The sequence below is a fragment of the Corythoichthys intestinalis genome, chromosome 17 (assembly GCF_030265065.1).
Source record: "Corythoichthys intestinalis isolate RoL2023-P3 chromosome 17, ASM3026506v1, whole genome shotgun sequence".
In the NCBI taxonomy this organism is placed as follows: Eukaryota; Metazoa; Chordata; class Actinopteri; order Syngnathiformes; family Syngnathidae; genus Corythoichthys; species Corythoichthys intestinalis.
The window spans coordinates 19,269,111-19,285,993 of NC_080411.1; the positions used below are offsets into that span (position 1 = coordinate 19,269,111).

Below are 16,883 nucleotides of genomic sequence, written 5' to 3' on the forward strand. Positions count from 1 at the left end.
TCCTGAGGGGGTGAGTAGGTGTGTGTGTGTGTGGGCGGGGGTCCAAGTCATCAGCTAATCAAACGTGAATTTGAGGGGAAAAAATGGACTGGCACACTCAACAGTGAAAAGGGGTAAATTTAAGTCTGAACATAATGAAAATAATTCACTTAATAATGGTAGGGTCAATTATATCCTTACAACATATCGGGAGACAATCCAAATTACCAATATAACTGAAGTCATTATATAATGCAAATAAGGTTTCCTTAAAAGTTGGTGGGGACAATTTGAGCATCCTGAAAAGTTGGTAGTGTTATGTCCCTACCGTCCCTATGCAAACCTACGCCCTTGATGGATGGTAATCCTCATTACGGGTCTTTTGCACAATTAAAGGTGATAAAATTAGGAGTAGTTGTTGCATCATTTGGCATACCAACGAAAATATATTTTCTTTAAGGTACCAGTCAAACAGCCTCACCAGTAACATTAAGAGAAGATGAGGTCTCAGGTACTGGAATTTGAGAATCTGAGAAGCACCATGATCTTCGAAGTCTCTTCTTCTGGATGGTGAAATTTACATCCTCGCAAGGTATTTCTGAGGAAACAAGCAGCGCCCTACAGCAACTCAATGAAGGAACACCATTTTTGGTCGAAAAATCAGGGGTATGAGTTACTGTGCTTGAAGTCTTTTCGTGGGTCGTGGCATTAGTTCCTTGGCTTCGAACACTTCTCAAGCAGCGGCCATGTAACACGTTGTTGAAGGCTTTTTTGAATTCTTTGCTGAAGCAAGGGTAGATAATGGGGTTAATGCAACTGTTGAAGTACCCCAGCCAGAAGGTAATCTTAAATACCATCTCAGGAGGCTTGCAGGATGGGAAGACTGATCCTGCAACATCACCAAACATAAATAACATATACGTAACTCAAGAACAATATTGCATGTACAGTATGTACAGTGTATCACAAAAGTGAGTACACCCCTCGCATTTCTGCAGATATTTAAGTATATCTTTTCATGGGAGAACTCTGACAAAATGACACTTTGACATAGACTATAGAGTTAATTTATTTTCCCCTCAAAATAACTCAAAATATAGCCATTAATATCTAAACCCCTGGCAACAAAAGTGAGTACACCGCATGGGAACTACGTACATCCCTAAATGTCCAAATTGAATACTACTTGTCATTTTCTCTCCAAAATGTTATGTGACTCGTTACAGGAGTGCTGTCAGCATTGCTGCAGAGATTGAAGAGGTGGGGGGCTCATTCCCACCACCATGCTTGACTGTAGGCATGGCACACTTATCTTTGTACTCCTCACCTGGTCACTGCCGCACATGCTTGAGACCATCGGAACCAAACATATTTAATCTTCGTCTTATCAGACCATAGGACATGGTTCCAGTAATCCATGTGCTTTGTTGACATGTCTTTAGTAAACTGTTTGCGGGCTTTCTTGTGTACCGTCTTCAGAAGAGACTTTGATGGAGACAATATTATGTGACACGAAGTGAATTAGCACATTATGCCTTACGATAAATTCAATCCGGGTCAAAGGGCGGAATGATGGGGGAAAATATTACATTATGCCTTTGTGATGTATGATTGCTTCTGTGGCATAGACTGTAACAACATCTATTGTTTTTCACCTTGTTCCCATAGTTAGGAGACGCGCTTGAGTAGGGAATCTCACGAGATAACTTGTTTTGCAACATAGTACGCGCCTGAGTTCCATAGCTAAGAGGGAATCTGACGGGATAACTTGTTTTGCACCCATATTATTTACCATTTGTTGCATCCGTTGCAGCACAGCTCATTTGTCCCATGTGAAAAGTCCTTTTTCAAGGGGGCTGAACCAAAAGTAGCTTTAATATTTGTCATTGGACGGGGCCGTGCCACTCGGGGGCGGAAGTTGGCCTCTCCGCCTCCGAGGGGTGCGTCCTTACAAAAGCGGACTTTTTCGGGCGACCCGTAAAGTCCGCTGGTGGATTAAGCGTACGGATCGCCCAGCTTTGTCCTTTTGCCGCTTTACGGGAGTGTTGCTGGCTTCCCACTCATTTTGTCACAGTAAGCGATTTTCATTGCTAAGGGACAACATAGTTGTGCTGTAACGATAACGCGGGGATTCTGGGATTGACAAACTCAAATCGAGCGTCACGTTACCATTGTTTTTGCTTGTTTTTGATACTTGTTGCTTGCTCTTGTGGGATTGTAATCAATAAATCTCATTTATTCTGCATTTCTAATCAATAAACATCGTCTATTGAGCAAAAGTGTGCCTGTTACTGATTCACCGCGAACCTGGAAATTTCGGAAAACAGGTTTCCTCCTGGGGAGACAGCCATGCACACCAATTTGATGTAGAGTACGGCGTATGGTCTGAGCATGAACAGGCGGACTCCCCCACCTTTTCAATCTCTGCAACAATGCTGACAGCACTCCTGTAACGAGTCACATGACATTTTGGAGGGAAAATGACAAGCAGTACTCAATTTGGACATTTAGTTCGTAGTTCCCATGCGGTGTACTCACTTTTGTTGCCAGGGGTTTGGATATTAATGGCTATATTTTGAGTTATTTTGAGGGGGAAATAAATGAACTCTATTATATAAGGTGCACACAGACTACTTTTCATTGTGTCAAAGTGTCATTTTGTCAGTGTTGTCCCATGAAAAGATATACTTAAATATCTGCAGAAATGCGAGGGGTGTACTCACTTTTGTGATACACTGTATGTACAAAATGTAGATATTTTTTTCAATGCTGTAAAAATCCTCTACACTAGTGGTTCTCAAAATCTGGCACGAGTACAACAAGACTAACGTGAGCTTCCTCGTGTGGTATGTCAGAGACTCATTGAATTAAATGTTCAATGTTTTAATCCAGTGACATACAGTGCATTGACGCAGTTCCGTTTTATTTAACTTAAATTATGAAAGATTCACAGTGAAAGGGTACCATGATTGGAAGACATGTAGTTCTTAAAAGATAAATGTTAGTACGAGTTATAATAATTTGATATTAAAACCCCTCTTAATGTTTTTGTTTTAATAAAATGTGTAAAATTATTTTAACTTGTAGGTAGCCATTGTTGTTGACGTCGCAGGACGGTGACGTCACATGGCCACACTGCCGGACTTCCACCGTGTCACTCTTTAACTACATTAACATGTCCTCGGTTCTGCCCTTCCAATTTCAACCCGAGTGGAACAGGTGAAGTACGGCAAAAGCAAAAGACGCGAATGAGTCGAGTAGCGTTCATGTGTCAAGTTTGCTAGTGACAGTGCTCCCCTGCTCTAGTGTCGAGAGCAGGGTAGTGTTTGATGTCAAAACTGTTTGCAGATCTTCATGGTAAACTATTGTGTGATCCCGCTTATTCCAATATTATTATGGAGGTAGTTAGCATCCAGAGATTCCATGTGCTTTACATATGATTAGGGCATACAGTGAAACACAGCAGTTTGATTATTTTTACTGATAGCCTGGGGCCGTGCATCACAACACACGAAAACTTTTGCCTCTACCGAGACGTCTAATGGCTTCTTACGTTGTTTTTGTCATGGAAAAGCAGATGTCCAGATTGTTGATCATCCTGCTGGTTGCTTCCCGGTGAATAAGCGCCACGAAAACGAATAAATGTATTAATGCCCAACAGATTATAATGAAGCTTTATTTTGCACATTGAAATCCAAGAGGCAGAGAAAGAGTGGACACAGGCGTTCATTGGAAGCTTCGGCAAGTCCTTCACAAGAAAAATAATTTTCATTTCTCTCAAAAAAATAATGTTCACAAAAAGAAAAGCGCTTCAATTTGTATTAACGAGGCCCTATTCTCACACAGTTAAACAACAATGCAAAGAGAACTGGCATTCACAATCAAAATAGATATGCAAAATTCACATAAAACTTACTCAGACTTTGGTCAAACTTTACTCAACCATTTTACCAACTCGTTTAGCTAAAAAAAAAAAAAATACACTGGATGGCAATTTTTAGTCACTATATACAAACTATGATGCTGGGAGCCATTATCAGGAGTCTTGGACGTTGTGAAGACAACATTCAAAAGAACGTAAAGTACAATAGACCCGCAGTTAACAGGAGTCTTGGACGGAGTCTTGGACGTTGTGAAGACAACATTCAAATGAACGTAAAGTTCAATAAACCCGCTGTTAACAGGGAACTACGGCGTCAGTCGAGGGACAAAACACACTCATTGGCTTGACCGTAAATAATTTAAAACTCACCAGTGACACCTTGTGGTGTATATAAATCACTACCTTACATAGTTAAAGAATGACACTGTGGAAGCACGGCAGGAAGTCATTGTGACGTCACCGCCTTGCGACGTCCACAACAATTGCGAGCTACGAGTTTATTTTTTTATTTAAAATTTTACCAATTTTATTAAAATGAAAACATTAAGAGGGGTTTTAATATTCAAATTATTATAACTCGTACTGACATTTATCTTTTAATAACTTGTACATGTCTTTCTATCCGTGGTACCCTTCAATATTTAGGGACAGCTTATAATGTGTAATAACATTTAACGCAAAAAAAAAAATCTATGATCAGTGTTAATACTTAAACTCTGGCTTATAAAAATAAATGAAATCTTTACTCTTTTCCCCCCGGAACATTTTAGCCTACGAGACTCAAGTATTTTAATGTTGGTTCTGTTGGGTACTTCCTGTGAAATCTTTGAGAACCACAGCTCTAAAATAACAGTACCAACACTTGAGTTTGTGCCATTACTGTCAGATTTATATTTAGTTTAAAAGTTGCTCAATCGAAAATTCTGTTTTTCAAGTTTCCATGTGAGGAAAGAAAAAGCTTTCCTACATCAAGCGATCTCATCTACTGATGGTGATCAGTCACCTCATATGTGAGCTGCCAGTGATCATTTGAAGTGACAGGCAGGAAAACAAAGAAGGCTCCCCGTGGTGTATTTAGGAACAAATTCAAAACTTCAGCACTTTTAAAAACTGTCATACTGGGAATGCCGAGCTATCATTGCCTCGGAGCTGGAATGAGCCCTGTGCTGTGAGCCGTGAAGGTCTGCCTCAATTGAAATGCATAACTTTTTCTGTGATGACATGAGTGCCTTGAGAGGCTACCCAGTGACTGAGGATGCCTATGAGCATTACAGCCCATTAAGCCTTATGCTTGTTATCTGTAATAGCTTTCATAGGAGAGACGCTCATTCAATTTCATCTCGCAGTCAAAGTCCATTCTGCTCCAGTGTGCTTTTTATTTTGTTAGCCGTCTGTTTGTGATTGAATTCTTTGATGTGTCTTCTTGGAAGAGGTAAAGGAGAAGGCCCAATAGAACATTGGGCATTGTCAAACCTGATGTCGTGCTCCCATGGCAGAACAAAATATTCAAATGATTAAAGGAGCATCAGCTTTTGCAACTCTGTTGTAGTAGATCAGATCGTTTCATATTATTTTCAAAATACATTCAACTTCTCGATAGAGGCTAAAACAACTGCAATGACAACCATTCCTACTTCCTTTTAATTTTAATGTATGCAATTTTGTGGATCACCATATGAAGTTGCAGAATCCTTTTTCAGCTATGAAACATCTAAAATATTCTAATCAGCATGACTTGAATCATGTTGAAAATAATGTTCCTCGGGGCAATCTTTCCTTAACAGATCGATTAACAAGATATTTTAATGACAACATCATCGGCACTAGCAGTGCCACTTCAAGAATTGTATAATTAAGTGTCTGTAGCTTTTAACATGAATGGTGATATGGTGATAAAAGTGCTGCAGAAATCAAAGCAACTTCTTAGCGCGATTATCTGATTAATCTCAAAGATAACAAAACACATTCAAAGGAAACTGCAGTTAAGATTGTAATTATGTCTAACAACATAGAGCTAGTGATGTTTGCCAGTTGTGTTAATGCTTATGCATCATTCTGTACGGGGCTTAGATTTAATGACTTAATTGGAGAAATAGTGCAACTGATAACGTGACTCTTGAGTCTTGACCAAACAGCCACAGCTTTTAGGGGCCGTTTACATGGTGACTCTCCGAGACTACGAAAAATTTCAAATTTGCATTTGCATTTACATTTGCATCTCTATTCGAACAATGTTGCAATTCCGCATGAAAACGATGTAGTATTCATGCCAGGCCCTAGGGGGCAGTGCAGATTTACAGGGCGACAGAGAATGATGCACTTTGACCCCACCAAGCTCCCTCAGCCCGGAAAAAAATATGCCAGCCCACTCGAAGCAATGGCATTTTTCTTTTGTTCAAATAGGCACAAAAATTGAAACATTCAACATATTTAATTTAAAAATATTATTAAAACAATAAATTAAAGCTGACATTCCGCCATATTTGCTGTTTTTAATGTTTAGTAGCACCGCTGCGCACGCCCAATGTGACGTGTACGAGTGCTGACGTTAACGGCGCGGTCTCGCGACGCGGGAGCCTTTGATATGCATGCCGAGGAAGCCCCCCTTGTTAGGGTGTGCGACGAGGAGGGATCTAAGTGCAGACACACGGTGGTTGCGGTGAGTAATATTTATTTACAGACACCAGAGATAACGTGGCGGATGGGGGTTGCTTCGTGAGCCGGCGTGAGACGTGGGAGCTTGGGAGGAGACAGGCGTGGGAGCTCGGAAGGAGGCAGGCGTAGAATCCGACAAGGAGCGCGCAGAAGACAGGACCTGGGGCGAGAGCAAAATAATCGTGAGCCGGGAATCAGTGATATCATATAAAGAATGCGAGAAGCAACTGACGGCGAAACCAGACGAGTTGATCGGGCGACGAGGTGGAGCGTCTGCTGGGCTTTTAAAGCTGGCTGATGTTCATTGCTCTCAGCTGTGGCCGCTCCACTCGTCTGACCTGCAATCAGCTAAAAACATGCACACCTGCTGGAGGTGGGCATGTCTCAGAAGGAGGGGGAAGAGGACCTAACAGGACCCCCCCCCCTACGGGCGACACCAGGCGCCCGACGGAGACGCCCAGGATGGGCACGGTGGAAGTCCCGGATGAGCGCCCGCGACAGCACCCACCGGGCAGGGATCCAGGACCGCTCTTCCGGGCCATAGCCCTCCCAGTCAACTAGGTACTGGAGCCCACGGCCACGGCGGCGGACATCCAGAAGCCGCTCCACCCGGAAGGCTGGACCCCCGTCGACCGACAGAGGCGGCGGAGGGGGCGGAACAGGGGGGGCCAAGGGACTAGTGGAGACCGGTTTCACGAGGGAGACATGGAACGTGGGGTGGACCCGGTAATGTGCAGGGAGCCGGAGACGCACTGCGTTGGGGTTTACCACCTTCGTGATCTCAAAGGGGCCAACGAACCGGGGGGTGAGCTTCACGGACCCTGTCTTCAAGGGCAAGGACTTGGAAGAGAGCCACACCTTTTGGCCGACAGTGTAAATCGGTGCGGGCGAGCGGCGACGATCGGACTGGGTACGGGACCTCTCAGAGGCGCGGAGGAGAGCGGCGCGCGCTTGTTCCCAGACTCTGGAGCAACGGTCGATGTGGCCTTGGACAGACGGGACGGCTATCTCACTTTCCTGGGAGGGGAACAACGGGGGTTGGTAACCCAAAGAACACATAAAAGGTGACATACCCGATGAGGCATTCGGCAGGACGTTGTGCGCGTATTCAATCCAGGGCAACTGGTCACTCCAAGTGTTGGGGTGAGCTTGAGTGGTGCACCGGAGGGCCGCCTCGAGTTGCTGGTTTGCACGCTCACACTGGCCATTTGTCTGTGGGTGGTAACCGGAGGAGAGGCTCACTCCCACGCCTAGTGCCGCACAGAAAGCCCTCCAGACCTGAGAAGTAAACTGGGGTCCCCTGTCGGAGACTATATCTGTCGGGATGCCATGCAAACGGAAGACATGGTTAGTGAGCAGGGTTGTAGTTTCCGTGGCTGACGGAAGTTTACGAAGGGGAATGAAATGAGCGGCTTTGGAGAATCTATCCACTATAGTGAGGATTACAGTGTTTCCTTTGGAGGGGGGCAAACCGGTGACGAAATCCAGGGCTATGTGGGACCAGGGTCGGCTTGGGACAGGTAGTGGGCGAAGGAGTCCAGAGCTGGGCTTGGTTGATGTTTTGCTGCGCGCACATACCGTACAGGCTAGGACATAGGATCTAGTATCTTCTGGCATGGAGGGCCACCAGAACCGCTGGCGTAGTACAGCCAATGTCCTACGGATGCCGGGGTGGCAGAACAGCCGGGATGAGTGAGCCCACTCCAAGACCTGGGAACGGAGACCCTGGGGCACAAACAGGTTAGACTGGGGACCGGCTCGAGGATCTGGGTGCTCACCATGGGAATCCTTTACTTTGCGTTCGATCTCCCATTCCACGGAGGCCAGGAAGCGGGTTTGAGGAATAATCGGCGCGGGTTCCTCCTTAGGTTCAATGCTTTGGAACTGACGAGACAGGGCGTCGGGCTTGGTGTTTTTGGAGCCTGGGATGTAGGAAAGAGCAAAATCAAAACGGCAGAAAAACAAAGCCCACCTGGCCTGTCGTGGATTCAGTCTCCTAGCCGCCTTGAGGTACTCTAGGTTCTTATGGTCCGTGAGCACGAGGAATGGCTGTGGTGTGCCTTCCAGGTGGTGACGCCATTCTTCCAGAGCCAATTTTACTGCTAGGAGCTCTCTGTCCCCGATACTGTAATTGCGTTCAGCGGGTGAGAGCCTGCGGGAGAAAAAGGCACATGGGTGGATTTTGCCATCAGTGGGCTGGCGTTGGGAGAGCACCGCGCCCACGCCCGACTCCGAGGCATCAACCTCCACAATGAACTGGAGTGACGGGTCGGGGTGGACCAGCACGGGGTCTGAGGTGAAACGACTCTTGAGTTCGCTGAAAGCGGCGTCTGCAACGTCGGACCAGAGGAACGGTTTTGCGGTGGAGGTGAGGGCCGTGAGGGGTGCTGCGATCCGGCTGTAATTGCGAATGAATCTCCTATAAAAGTTGGCGAAACCGAGAAAGCGTTGTAGTTGCTTCCTGTCAGAGGGGCGAGGCCAGTCCAGAACAGCAGTCACTTTTGCCGGGTCCATCCGCAGCTTCCCACGCCCCACAATGTAGCCAAGGAAGGCAGTTTCTGGAACATGAAACTCACATTTTTCAGCCTTTACATACAGTCTGTTCTCAAGGAGCCGCTGGAGCACTAGACGAACATGGTTCTCATGCTCGTGTGGTGTGGGAGAGAACACCAGAATATCGTCCAAGTAGACCACCACAAACTTATTAATCATGTCACCGAGTACATCATTAACCAAATTCTGGAAGACAGCAGGGGCATTTGTGAGCCCAAATGGCATAACCAAATATTCATAATGACCGATGGGTGTGTTGAAGGCAGTCTTCCACTCATCGCCCTCCTTAACACGGACGAGGTGGTAGGCACTACGTAGGTCTAGCTTCGTGAAAATCGTAGCGCCCTGGAGGGGGGTGAACGCAGAATCCATCAGCGGAAGAGGGTATTTGTTTTTAACGGTGATCTCATTCAGGCCACGGAAGTCTATGCAGGGTCTTAGGCCTCCATCTTTTTTACCCACAAAAAAGAACCCCGCACCAACGGGGGAGGAGGACGGGCGAATAATACCCGAGGCTAAGGACTCGGTGATGTACGACTTCATCGCCTCCCTCTCTGGAAGCGAGATGTTATAAAGACGACCCTTGGGGAGAGTCGCTCCAGGAAGAAGGTTGATGGCGCAGTCGTAAGGACGGTGGGGAGGAAGCGACAGCGCGTGATCCTTACTAAATACCTGCCCAAGGTCATGGTAGCACTCCGGCACCGCAGACAGGTCGGGCGGCCCCAATTCCCGGACCGGACCGGACAGCACTAGAGCAGATTTAAGACAGTGCGTATGGCAGTAGTCACTCCATGCAGTTACCTTAGGGTGTGTCCAGTCTATGGAGGGGTTATGAGTTTTAAGCCATGGGAGACCAAGGACGAGCGGTGTTCGAGGACTACTAAAAACCAAAAAGGAGCTCACCTCTCGGTGGTTGCCTGACAGGATGACGTCGACGGCCTCAGTCCGTCGGTTCACGTTAAACAGGGGCTGTCCGTCCAGTGCTGTGGTCCTTAACGGGGCAGGAAGTGGGTGCGTGCACAGCCCCAACTGGTTTGCCAGGCCTTCATCAATAAAATTTTCGTCCGAACCACAATCGACTAGGGCGGTGACTGTGTGAGACTGGCCCTTCCTGGAGAGGGTGGCTGTGAGCTGGAGTCTGCGTGAAGAATTGTGAGACATGTGGCTCACCAATAGTCCTTCCTCTATTGGCGAGCCATTTCCCGGACGCACCGGACAACCACGAATAAAGTGCCCTCCCTCACCGCAGTAAATGCATAACTGAGCCTTATACCTGCGTGTGCGCTCCTCCGGGGACAGCCTTGTGCGGCCCAACTGCATTGGCTCAGTTTTGTCAGAAGGGGGCGACTTCGCCTGCACAGTGTCAGCTGCCTGGGCAGGAAGTGGCGGTGGTAGTGGAAGGGCAGGGAAGATTTTGCGTGTGGCGTCCAGCTCTTCTCTGCGTTGTCTTTCTCGCTCGCGTAAGCGATTGTCAATATTTATTGCCAAAAGAACCAGGTTTTCCAAGGAACTGGGCTCGTCCCGTGTGGCCAATTCATCCTTGAGGGATTCGTTCAAGGCGCGGGTGAACACTTCCTGGAGAGCCGCGTCATTAAACCGGCTTTCCGCGGCCAACGTCCTGAACTCAACAGAGAATTCGGCGACGCTCCGAGGCCCCTGGCGAATGGACATTAGCCGCTTGGCTGCCTCTTTGCCACGGACTGGATGATCGAAGATTTTGCGCATTTCCTTCGTGAAGCGGGAGTACGACACACACACGGAAGAACTCTGCTCCCATATTGAAGAGGCCCATTCCAAAGCCGCTCCGCGAAGGCAGCCGATGAGGTAAGCAATCTTTGTACGGTCCCCTTGATACATGGACGGCTGTAGTTCGAAAACAAGGCTGCATTGGACCAAAAAAGCCCGACACGTACCGAGGTTTCCATCGTAAGGCGCCGGTGCGGGAACGTGCGGCTCCCGGTCTGCAGCTGATGACACCAGGTTAGTTACGGGAACGTGGCTTGGCGAGGCGGCGGCGCGGCGAAGGGGAGGCGGGGAGAGTTGTGCTTGTATGGCCTGGAGTGAGTGGGAAATGTCCGTTACCTTATGGAAGAGGAAGTCAATGGCTTGGTGGTGGTCTCGGAGTGACGTGGGTGAGCCGGTGGGTTTGTCTGCGAGATCCATTATGGCCCGATCAAACTGTTAGGGTGTGCGACGAGGAGGGATCTAAGTGCAGACACACGGTGGTTGCGGTGAGTAATATTTATTTACAGACACCAGAGATAACGTGGCGGATGGGGGTTGCTTCGTGAGCCGGCGTGAGACGTGGGAGCTTGGGAGGAGACAGGCGTGGGAGCTCGGAAGGAGGCAGGCGTAGAATCCGACAAGGAGCGCGCAGAAGACAGGACCTGGGGCGAGAGCAAAATAATCGTGAGCCGGGAATCAGTGATATCATATAAAGAATGCGAGAAGCAACTGACGGCGAAACCAGACGAGTTGATCGGGCGACGAGGTGGAGCGTCTGCTGGGCTTTTAAAGCTGGCTGATGTTCATTGCTCTCAGCTGTGGCCGCTCCACTCGTCTGACCTGCAATCAGCTAAAAACATGCACACCTGCTGGAGGTGGGCATGTCTCAGAAGGAGGGGGAAGAGGACCTAACACCCCTCAATCCCCCACAATCAGATTCTTCCACATTGGAGGCAGGATTCAGAATTTTTCGTCTTCGCCTTCCGTCTTCGCTGACACCATATGCACGCGAGGCGAGTCCGCTACTCAGTCATTGCGTCTTTGTGTCGCAGAGTCGCCATGTAAACTGCCCCTTAGTTTGACCTTTTCCAGTTTGTATTACAAATAAATGTATTTAGTTAGCAGAAATCCCTTGGAATTCAAACAAAAGAGAGAAACAACTGTGTAATAAATGACTTACCAATTGGTAAGACCAGGAAAAAAGGGAGCCAACACAGAATGAAACACCCGACGACAATGCCAAGGGTCTTGGCTGCTTTCTCCTCTCTTGGGAGCTTGAGCATCTTTGGGAGGGTTCTGGTGATGTGTTTGGACCTCCCGGTGATGTTTTCCTCTTGATGCTTGCCTGTTTGAGCAGCATTTCCTCTATGCACTCTAAGAATCACCCCTTCCGTCTCAACTCTTGTGCCACTCTGACCATTCTTGAGGGTTTCCGTCTCCCTCTTGGCTACGCTATACACTCGACAATACATGGAGAGAATGATCGCCAGTGGTATGTAGAAAGATCCTAATGCTGAGAACAAGGCATAGCCGGGTTCCTCTGTTATTCGGCACACTGTCTCATCTTCCGGGTCAGGCTCCTTCCAGCCAAATAGAGGACCCACAGATATGGCTGCCGAAAGTCCCCAGAGAGCAGCCACAGCAGCCAGGCCTCGTCGACCAGTGGCGATGGCAGGGTAGCGCAAAGGGTAGCTCACGGCCAGGTAGCGGTCAATGGAGATCACACACAGGCTGAGGATGGAGGCGGTGCAACAGAGGACATCAAGGGCAGCCCATACATTGCAGAAAGGGCGCCCGAACACCCATCTACCAAGCGCTTCTGAAGTAGCAGAGAATGGCACGACTGCCGAGCTGAGCAGTAGGTCAGCCGCCGCCAGGTTGGCGATGAAGTAATGGGTCACAGAACGCCAGTGGTGATGGCACACCACTGAGAGGATGACCAGAATGTTGCCAAGGACGCCGAACACAACAAAGATTATCAGGACTATCCCCAAGAAGACCACTTTGGCTACATCCAAGATTGGGTCTGTGGTGGAGCTGCAATTATTACAAGTCTCTTTTATTGAAAAAATACTCATGCTCTGCCTCACTTTTGGGTCATTTTGTGTTTGCTTTGTTATGCCTACTCAAATAGGGTCCATATTATTGCACCTGCACACACCAACTCCTTCTAATATAGTGGACTAAACTTCTCATCTTGTCCCTTTTAATTAAATTGCAGCTTTCATCACACTGCACAGCCAGTTTTTTTTCTTGGCAGGCTGTCATATTTAGAGAGACAAATGCATCCATGGCTTGTCATAATCCTTCCAGCGGGGGCACAATAGAGATGACAAATATTCATACTTTACGCGGCAGTCGCTGGTGGGTTTTGTATCTTGTGTTCATCCATGCTGACAAGAGGCAGGAAACCTGTTCAAACAACATAAAAGACGATATTAAGTAAATACAACAAGACTTTGATGAGCCAATACATTCCAATTCTGAATTTAAAGAACATAAAAATGACAATTGCTTAAAAATAAGTGATAATTGGGATCTGCTAAATGGAGTCAAATTGACCCACTTGTACGAAAAGAATGGTTGTCTATGTAATCTAATATTGATAATTTTTAAAAAGACTGTAACATGCAGGTCTAATGATGCAAAAGGGCCGCATATTGAGGTATCTTCTTATTGGGCAGGGAACCATAATTGACTTTATTTCATGCACCAAATTTGTCACCTATTCCTCCCCAGAGAGCAAAATATACCTGGAGTAGACATGAGGGTGATTTATAATAAGCATAAGCTTAGTATTGATTCACTTGCTGGATAAGCAAACAGTTTTGGGCCAAAACATGTCCAAAGTAGCCGAAACCACATTAATGTATGGCCCGGCAATGGCACCCATGTTACCCAATCTGGGCCAGCACTGGGCCAGATTTGTATCAAAACTGTTTTCAGTATTAAATTTGGTGTCCATTTTGTTCAATGTATTGAACTGTAATGTGGTTATATTGCAAATTAAATTTGTCTATTAAAAGCAATAATAACAACACTTCTTATTCATGCCATTTATTAATGCTAACATATCAATGCACCATAACATTACAACATTATAACATAACATTGTGTTTTTTCCACAAAAACGCATCTTATTGGAACAAGCAACTCCGCATTAAAGATGAATAAGATGAAGTATTTTTAGACAATAAACAACACATTGTAATTGTTAAGGTTCTTGGGTAACGAAGGTATTAAGTGCAGCGACAGGAGGCAAACTTGCAGTAGTAACAAGAGTTTATTGATGGTTAGAAGGAGAGGCAGCTAGTCCCAAAAATTCTGGTGGGCAGTTTGTTAATAGAACAGGTAAAAGGCCAGGCAGGCGTTCTGGCAAGCAAGCAGTACAGGACCTGGGGGGGGGGGACTATCTCAGTGTCAGGATTACACGATTCCCTGTCAGCTTTAAACTGAAGTCACAAACTCGTGGAATTGAGTTGTTGATCTGGTGTTGATGTGAGGCCAAGGACCGGTTTAGGTACTGTACGCTGCTAACCATGATCACCGGCCCCTGGTCCCAGGCTCACACAACTTTCCGATCGAGTGCAATCAGGGCAGTGACACACATACACAAACCCAAGGAGGAGGAGCGCGGCTCAGGGGGCAGGGGTCTTAACAGTATTCTAACACTGAAACATTTACAGCAGGGGTGCCGAAATCCGGTCCTCGAGAGCCCTATCCAACTTGTTTTCCATTTCTCCCTCCTCCAACACACCTGAATCAAAATAATCAGGATCCTTATGAGGCCTCTGTTGAGCTGATGAACTGATCATTTGATTCAGGTGTGTTAAAGAAGGGAAACAAAGCTGGAAAGGGGCTCTCGTGGACCAAATTTAGGCACCCAGATTTACAGAAATACAGAGTATTGCTTTCTTCCTCCATATAATGTTCTGCAACAAATCTTGAATTACTTAACTTGCAGACATGGCAGATCACCTCCACCGGCCATTATATTACGAGTCATTTGAATAACTTGTTTAACAAGCAGTGTCTTCAAAACACGATCATGACTTTAAATAAAGCACTTACCATAAAAATTTACTGTCCGCTGAAATGCTATGTCCTGACTCCTGCGTGTTCTCCTGTTTAGTGTCGCAATGCGGATGCCCACCTTCAGGGTGTGCGCTGTTGAGACATCACACGTGGATCGTTAGATTTCAGATTTTGAGTGAATTCGATCTGCGCAGTCCGCCCCGGATTTGTGCGTAACCTATCATTTGGACTGTCAGTTTGATGATCCTGGCCACATCTGGCGCACTGATGTTCAGCAGGCGTGATTGCTATGTGAATCTAGCTAGCTGAGGCCGGACACACAGAGCCAGTCACTTTCAAAAGTACCCACATTCTCACCAGGTTATGATGATAAAGATAACCACTTCAGAGAGTCAATGCATTCGCTTTCAAACAATCCACCATTATTGCCAACAAAAGGAATATCAATGGAGGTTAGGGATGCTTGAAGACCTCCAAAAGCCTTTGAAGAAGAGGCTTGGTGAGGAGGGACCAACAGTTGGTGTTATTGTAAATGGAAAAATACTAAACCATTTGGAGCAACATCAAAGCAGTTGGAGCCACAGGAAGGGATCAAACCTGGCATATCGCTTTTCTCTTAAACCTAAACTTCCACTTAGTAAAAGGGTGGAATTTTCATACAGAGTTCATGTTACAGCCCTTTTAGTGTGCACATTGCACTTAGGGTGTAAAATTATTGTGTTTGAAAATCAGAGATCAATTTGATCTTGTATGCTATATGTATAAGGCAATGTAATGTAATGTATAATGACTGTAACTTTTGCACGACCTGGCCAATTTTCATTCCTATTTCAAGCTGTGCCAGCACTTTGTATACGATGCAATGAAAAAATTAGTTGGCTTGAATATCGTGCAATAAAAATGTTGTGGTTCCCATGCAGCAATCATACCCTTCGCGGAGTTCGCATGTTTTCGCTGTGCCTGTGTAGGTTTTCTCCCGGTACTCCGGCTTCCTCACACACCCCAAAAACATGCATAGTAGGCTAATTTAATACTCTAAATCAGGGGTCCCCAACCTTTTTTGCACCACGGACCGGTGTGATTTGGGTCTTTTTTTCACAGACCGGTGTTTTGACAAATTTTGTAACCCATCAAAAACTGCGACTATGGGGTTCTACGCATGCGCGTAACATTAAAAATGGCCGCGAATGCAGCGATTCCAAAGTAAACACTACAAACTTTCTTTAAAGAAAGGAATATTAACTTACGTTTGATTGTGGATGGACAAAAGTTTTCCTCAGACCCATCCTGCCATGTTAGCTGCACACCGCTAGCTCACCGTTAACGCCTTCACCGTGTTGTTTAGCATTAATTGAGAAGCCCGCTTCACAAAGATGCGATGTTGGAAATTGTAGCAAGGTTTTCACTGCTCTCGAATCACTCGGTTTATTCACAAACGGGTCATGAATCCACTCCTTCGCAGTTCGTGGGTTTTTGAGGTTATAGGCTCATCTTCTGGCTCGTCAGGTGCCCTTTTTCGCCGTAAAAAATCTCTCCAATGACATCTGTTTTCCAGTTATTTTCGCTAGTGTGGGGGAACAAATGTGCTGCGCCCGGGGCTTAGTCATACGTTATTATGGAGGACAAGCTCAAAGTTAATTCGGCCAGAATGCGGTCGTTAATAAAATATTATTTCTGTGCGGCCCGGTAGCATATGAGCCACAGACCGGTACCGGTCCGGTGCCCAGCGGATGTAGACCCCTGCTATAAATTCTCCATAGGTGTGATTGTGGTTTGTGTGCTAGCTGGAAACCAGTTCAAGTTTTACCCTGCCTCCTTGCTCATAGTTAGCTGGGATAGGCTCCAGCACCCCTGCGTCCCTCGTGAGGATAGGCGGTATGAATGGATGAAAATGTACATATATGGACATGTACAATTGTCATTAAATTGTACAGATGTACCTAATATTGTAATGTGTATGCATGCGTGTGTGTGCACAGAATATATTTTTTGTCAGCCTCAGTGTTCTAGTATTAAGCATATGTTTTATAATAATGATTTTGGAACATGAATA

The 16,883-nt window shown here is 46.3% G+C and overlaps 1 protein-coding gene across 1 annotated transcript; it reads right to left on the reverse strand.

Moving 5' to 3' along the window:
- Positions 1 to 446: 446 nt before the first annotated feature.
- On the reverse strand, positions 447 to 12,873 carry LOC130905893 (alpha-1A adrenergic receptor-like). The gene is made up of 2 exons (XM_057819668.1): positions 11,976 to 12,873; positions 447 to 868 (listed from the first exon to the last, which is right to left on the reverse strand). Exons 1-2 carry the CDS (start codon positions 12,871 to 12,873, stop codon positions 447 to 449), a joined length of 1,320 nt encoding a protein of 439 aa, XP_057675651.1.
- Between the last annotated feature and the right edge of the window lie 4,010 nt (positions 12,874 to 16,883).

Excerpts from the sequence above, each read along its gene's own strand:
- LOC130905893 (XM_057819668.1), bottom strand. The coding sequence starts at position 12,873 with ATGAGTATTTTTTCAATAAAAGAGACTTGTAATAATTGCAGCTCCACC. Across the intron at positions 869-11,975 it reads TTTCCTGGTCTTACCAATTG|GATCAGTCTTCCCATCCTGC; the intron begins GTAAGTCATTTA and ends GTGATGTTGCAG.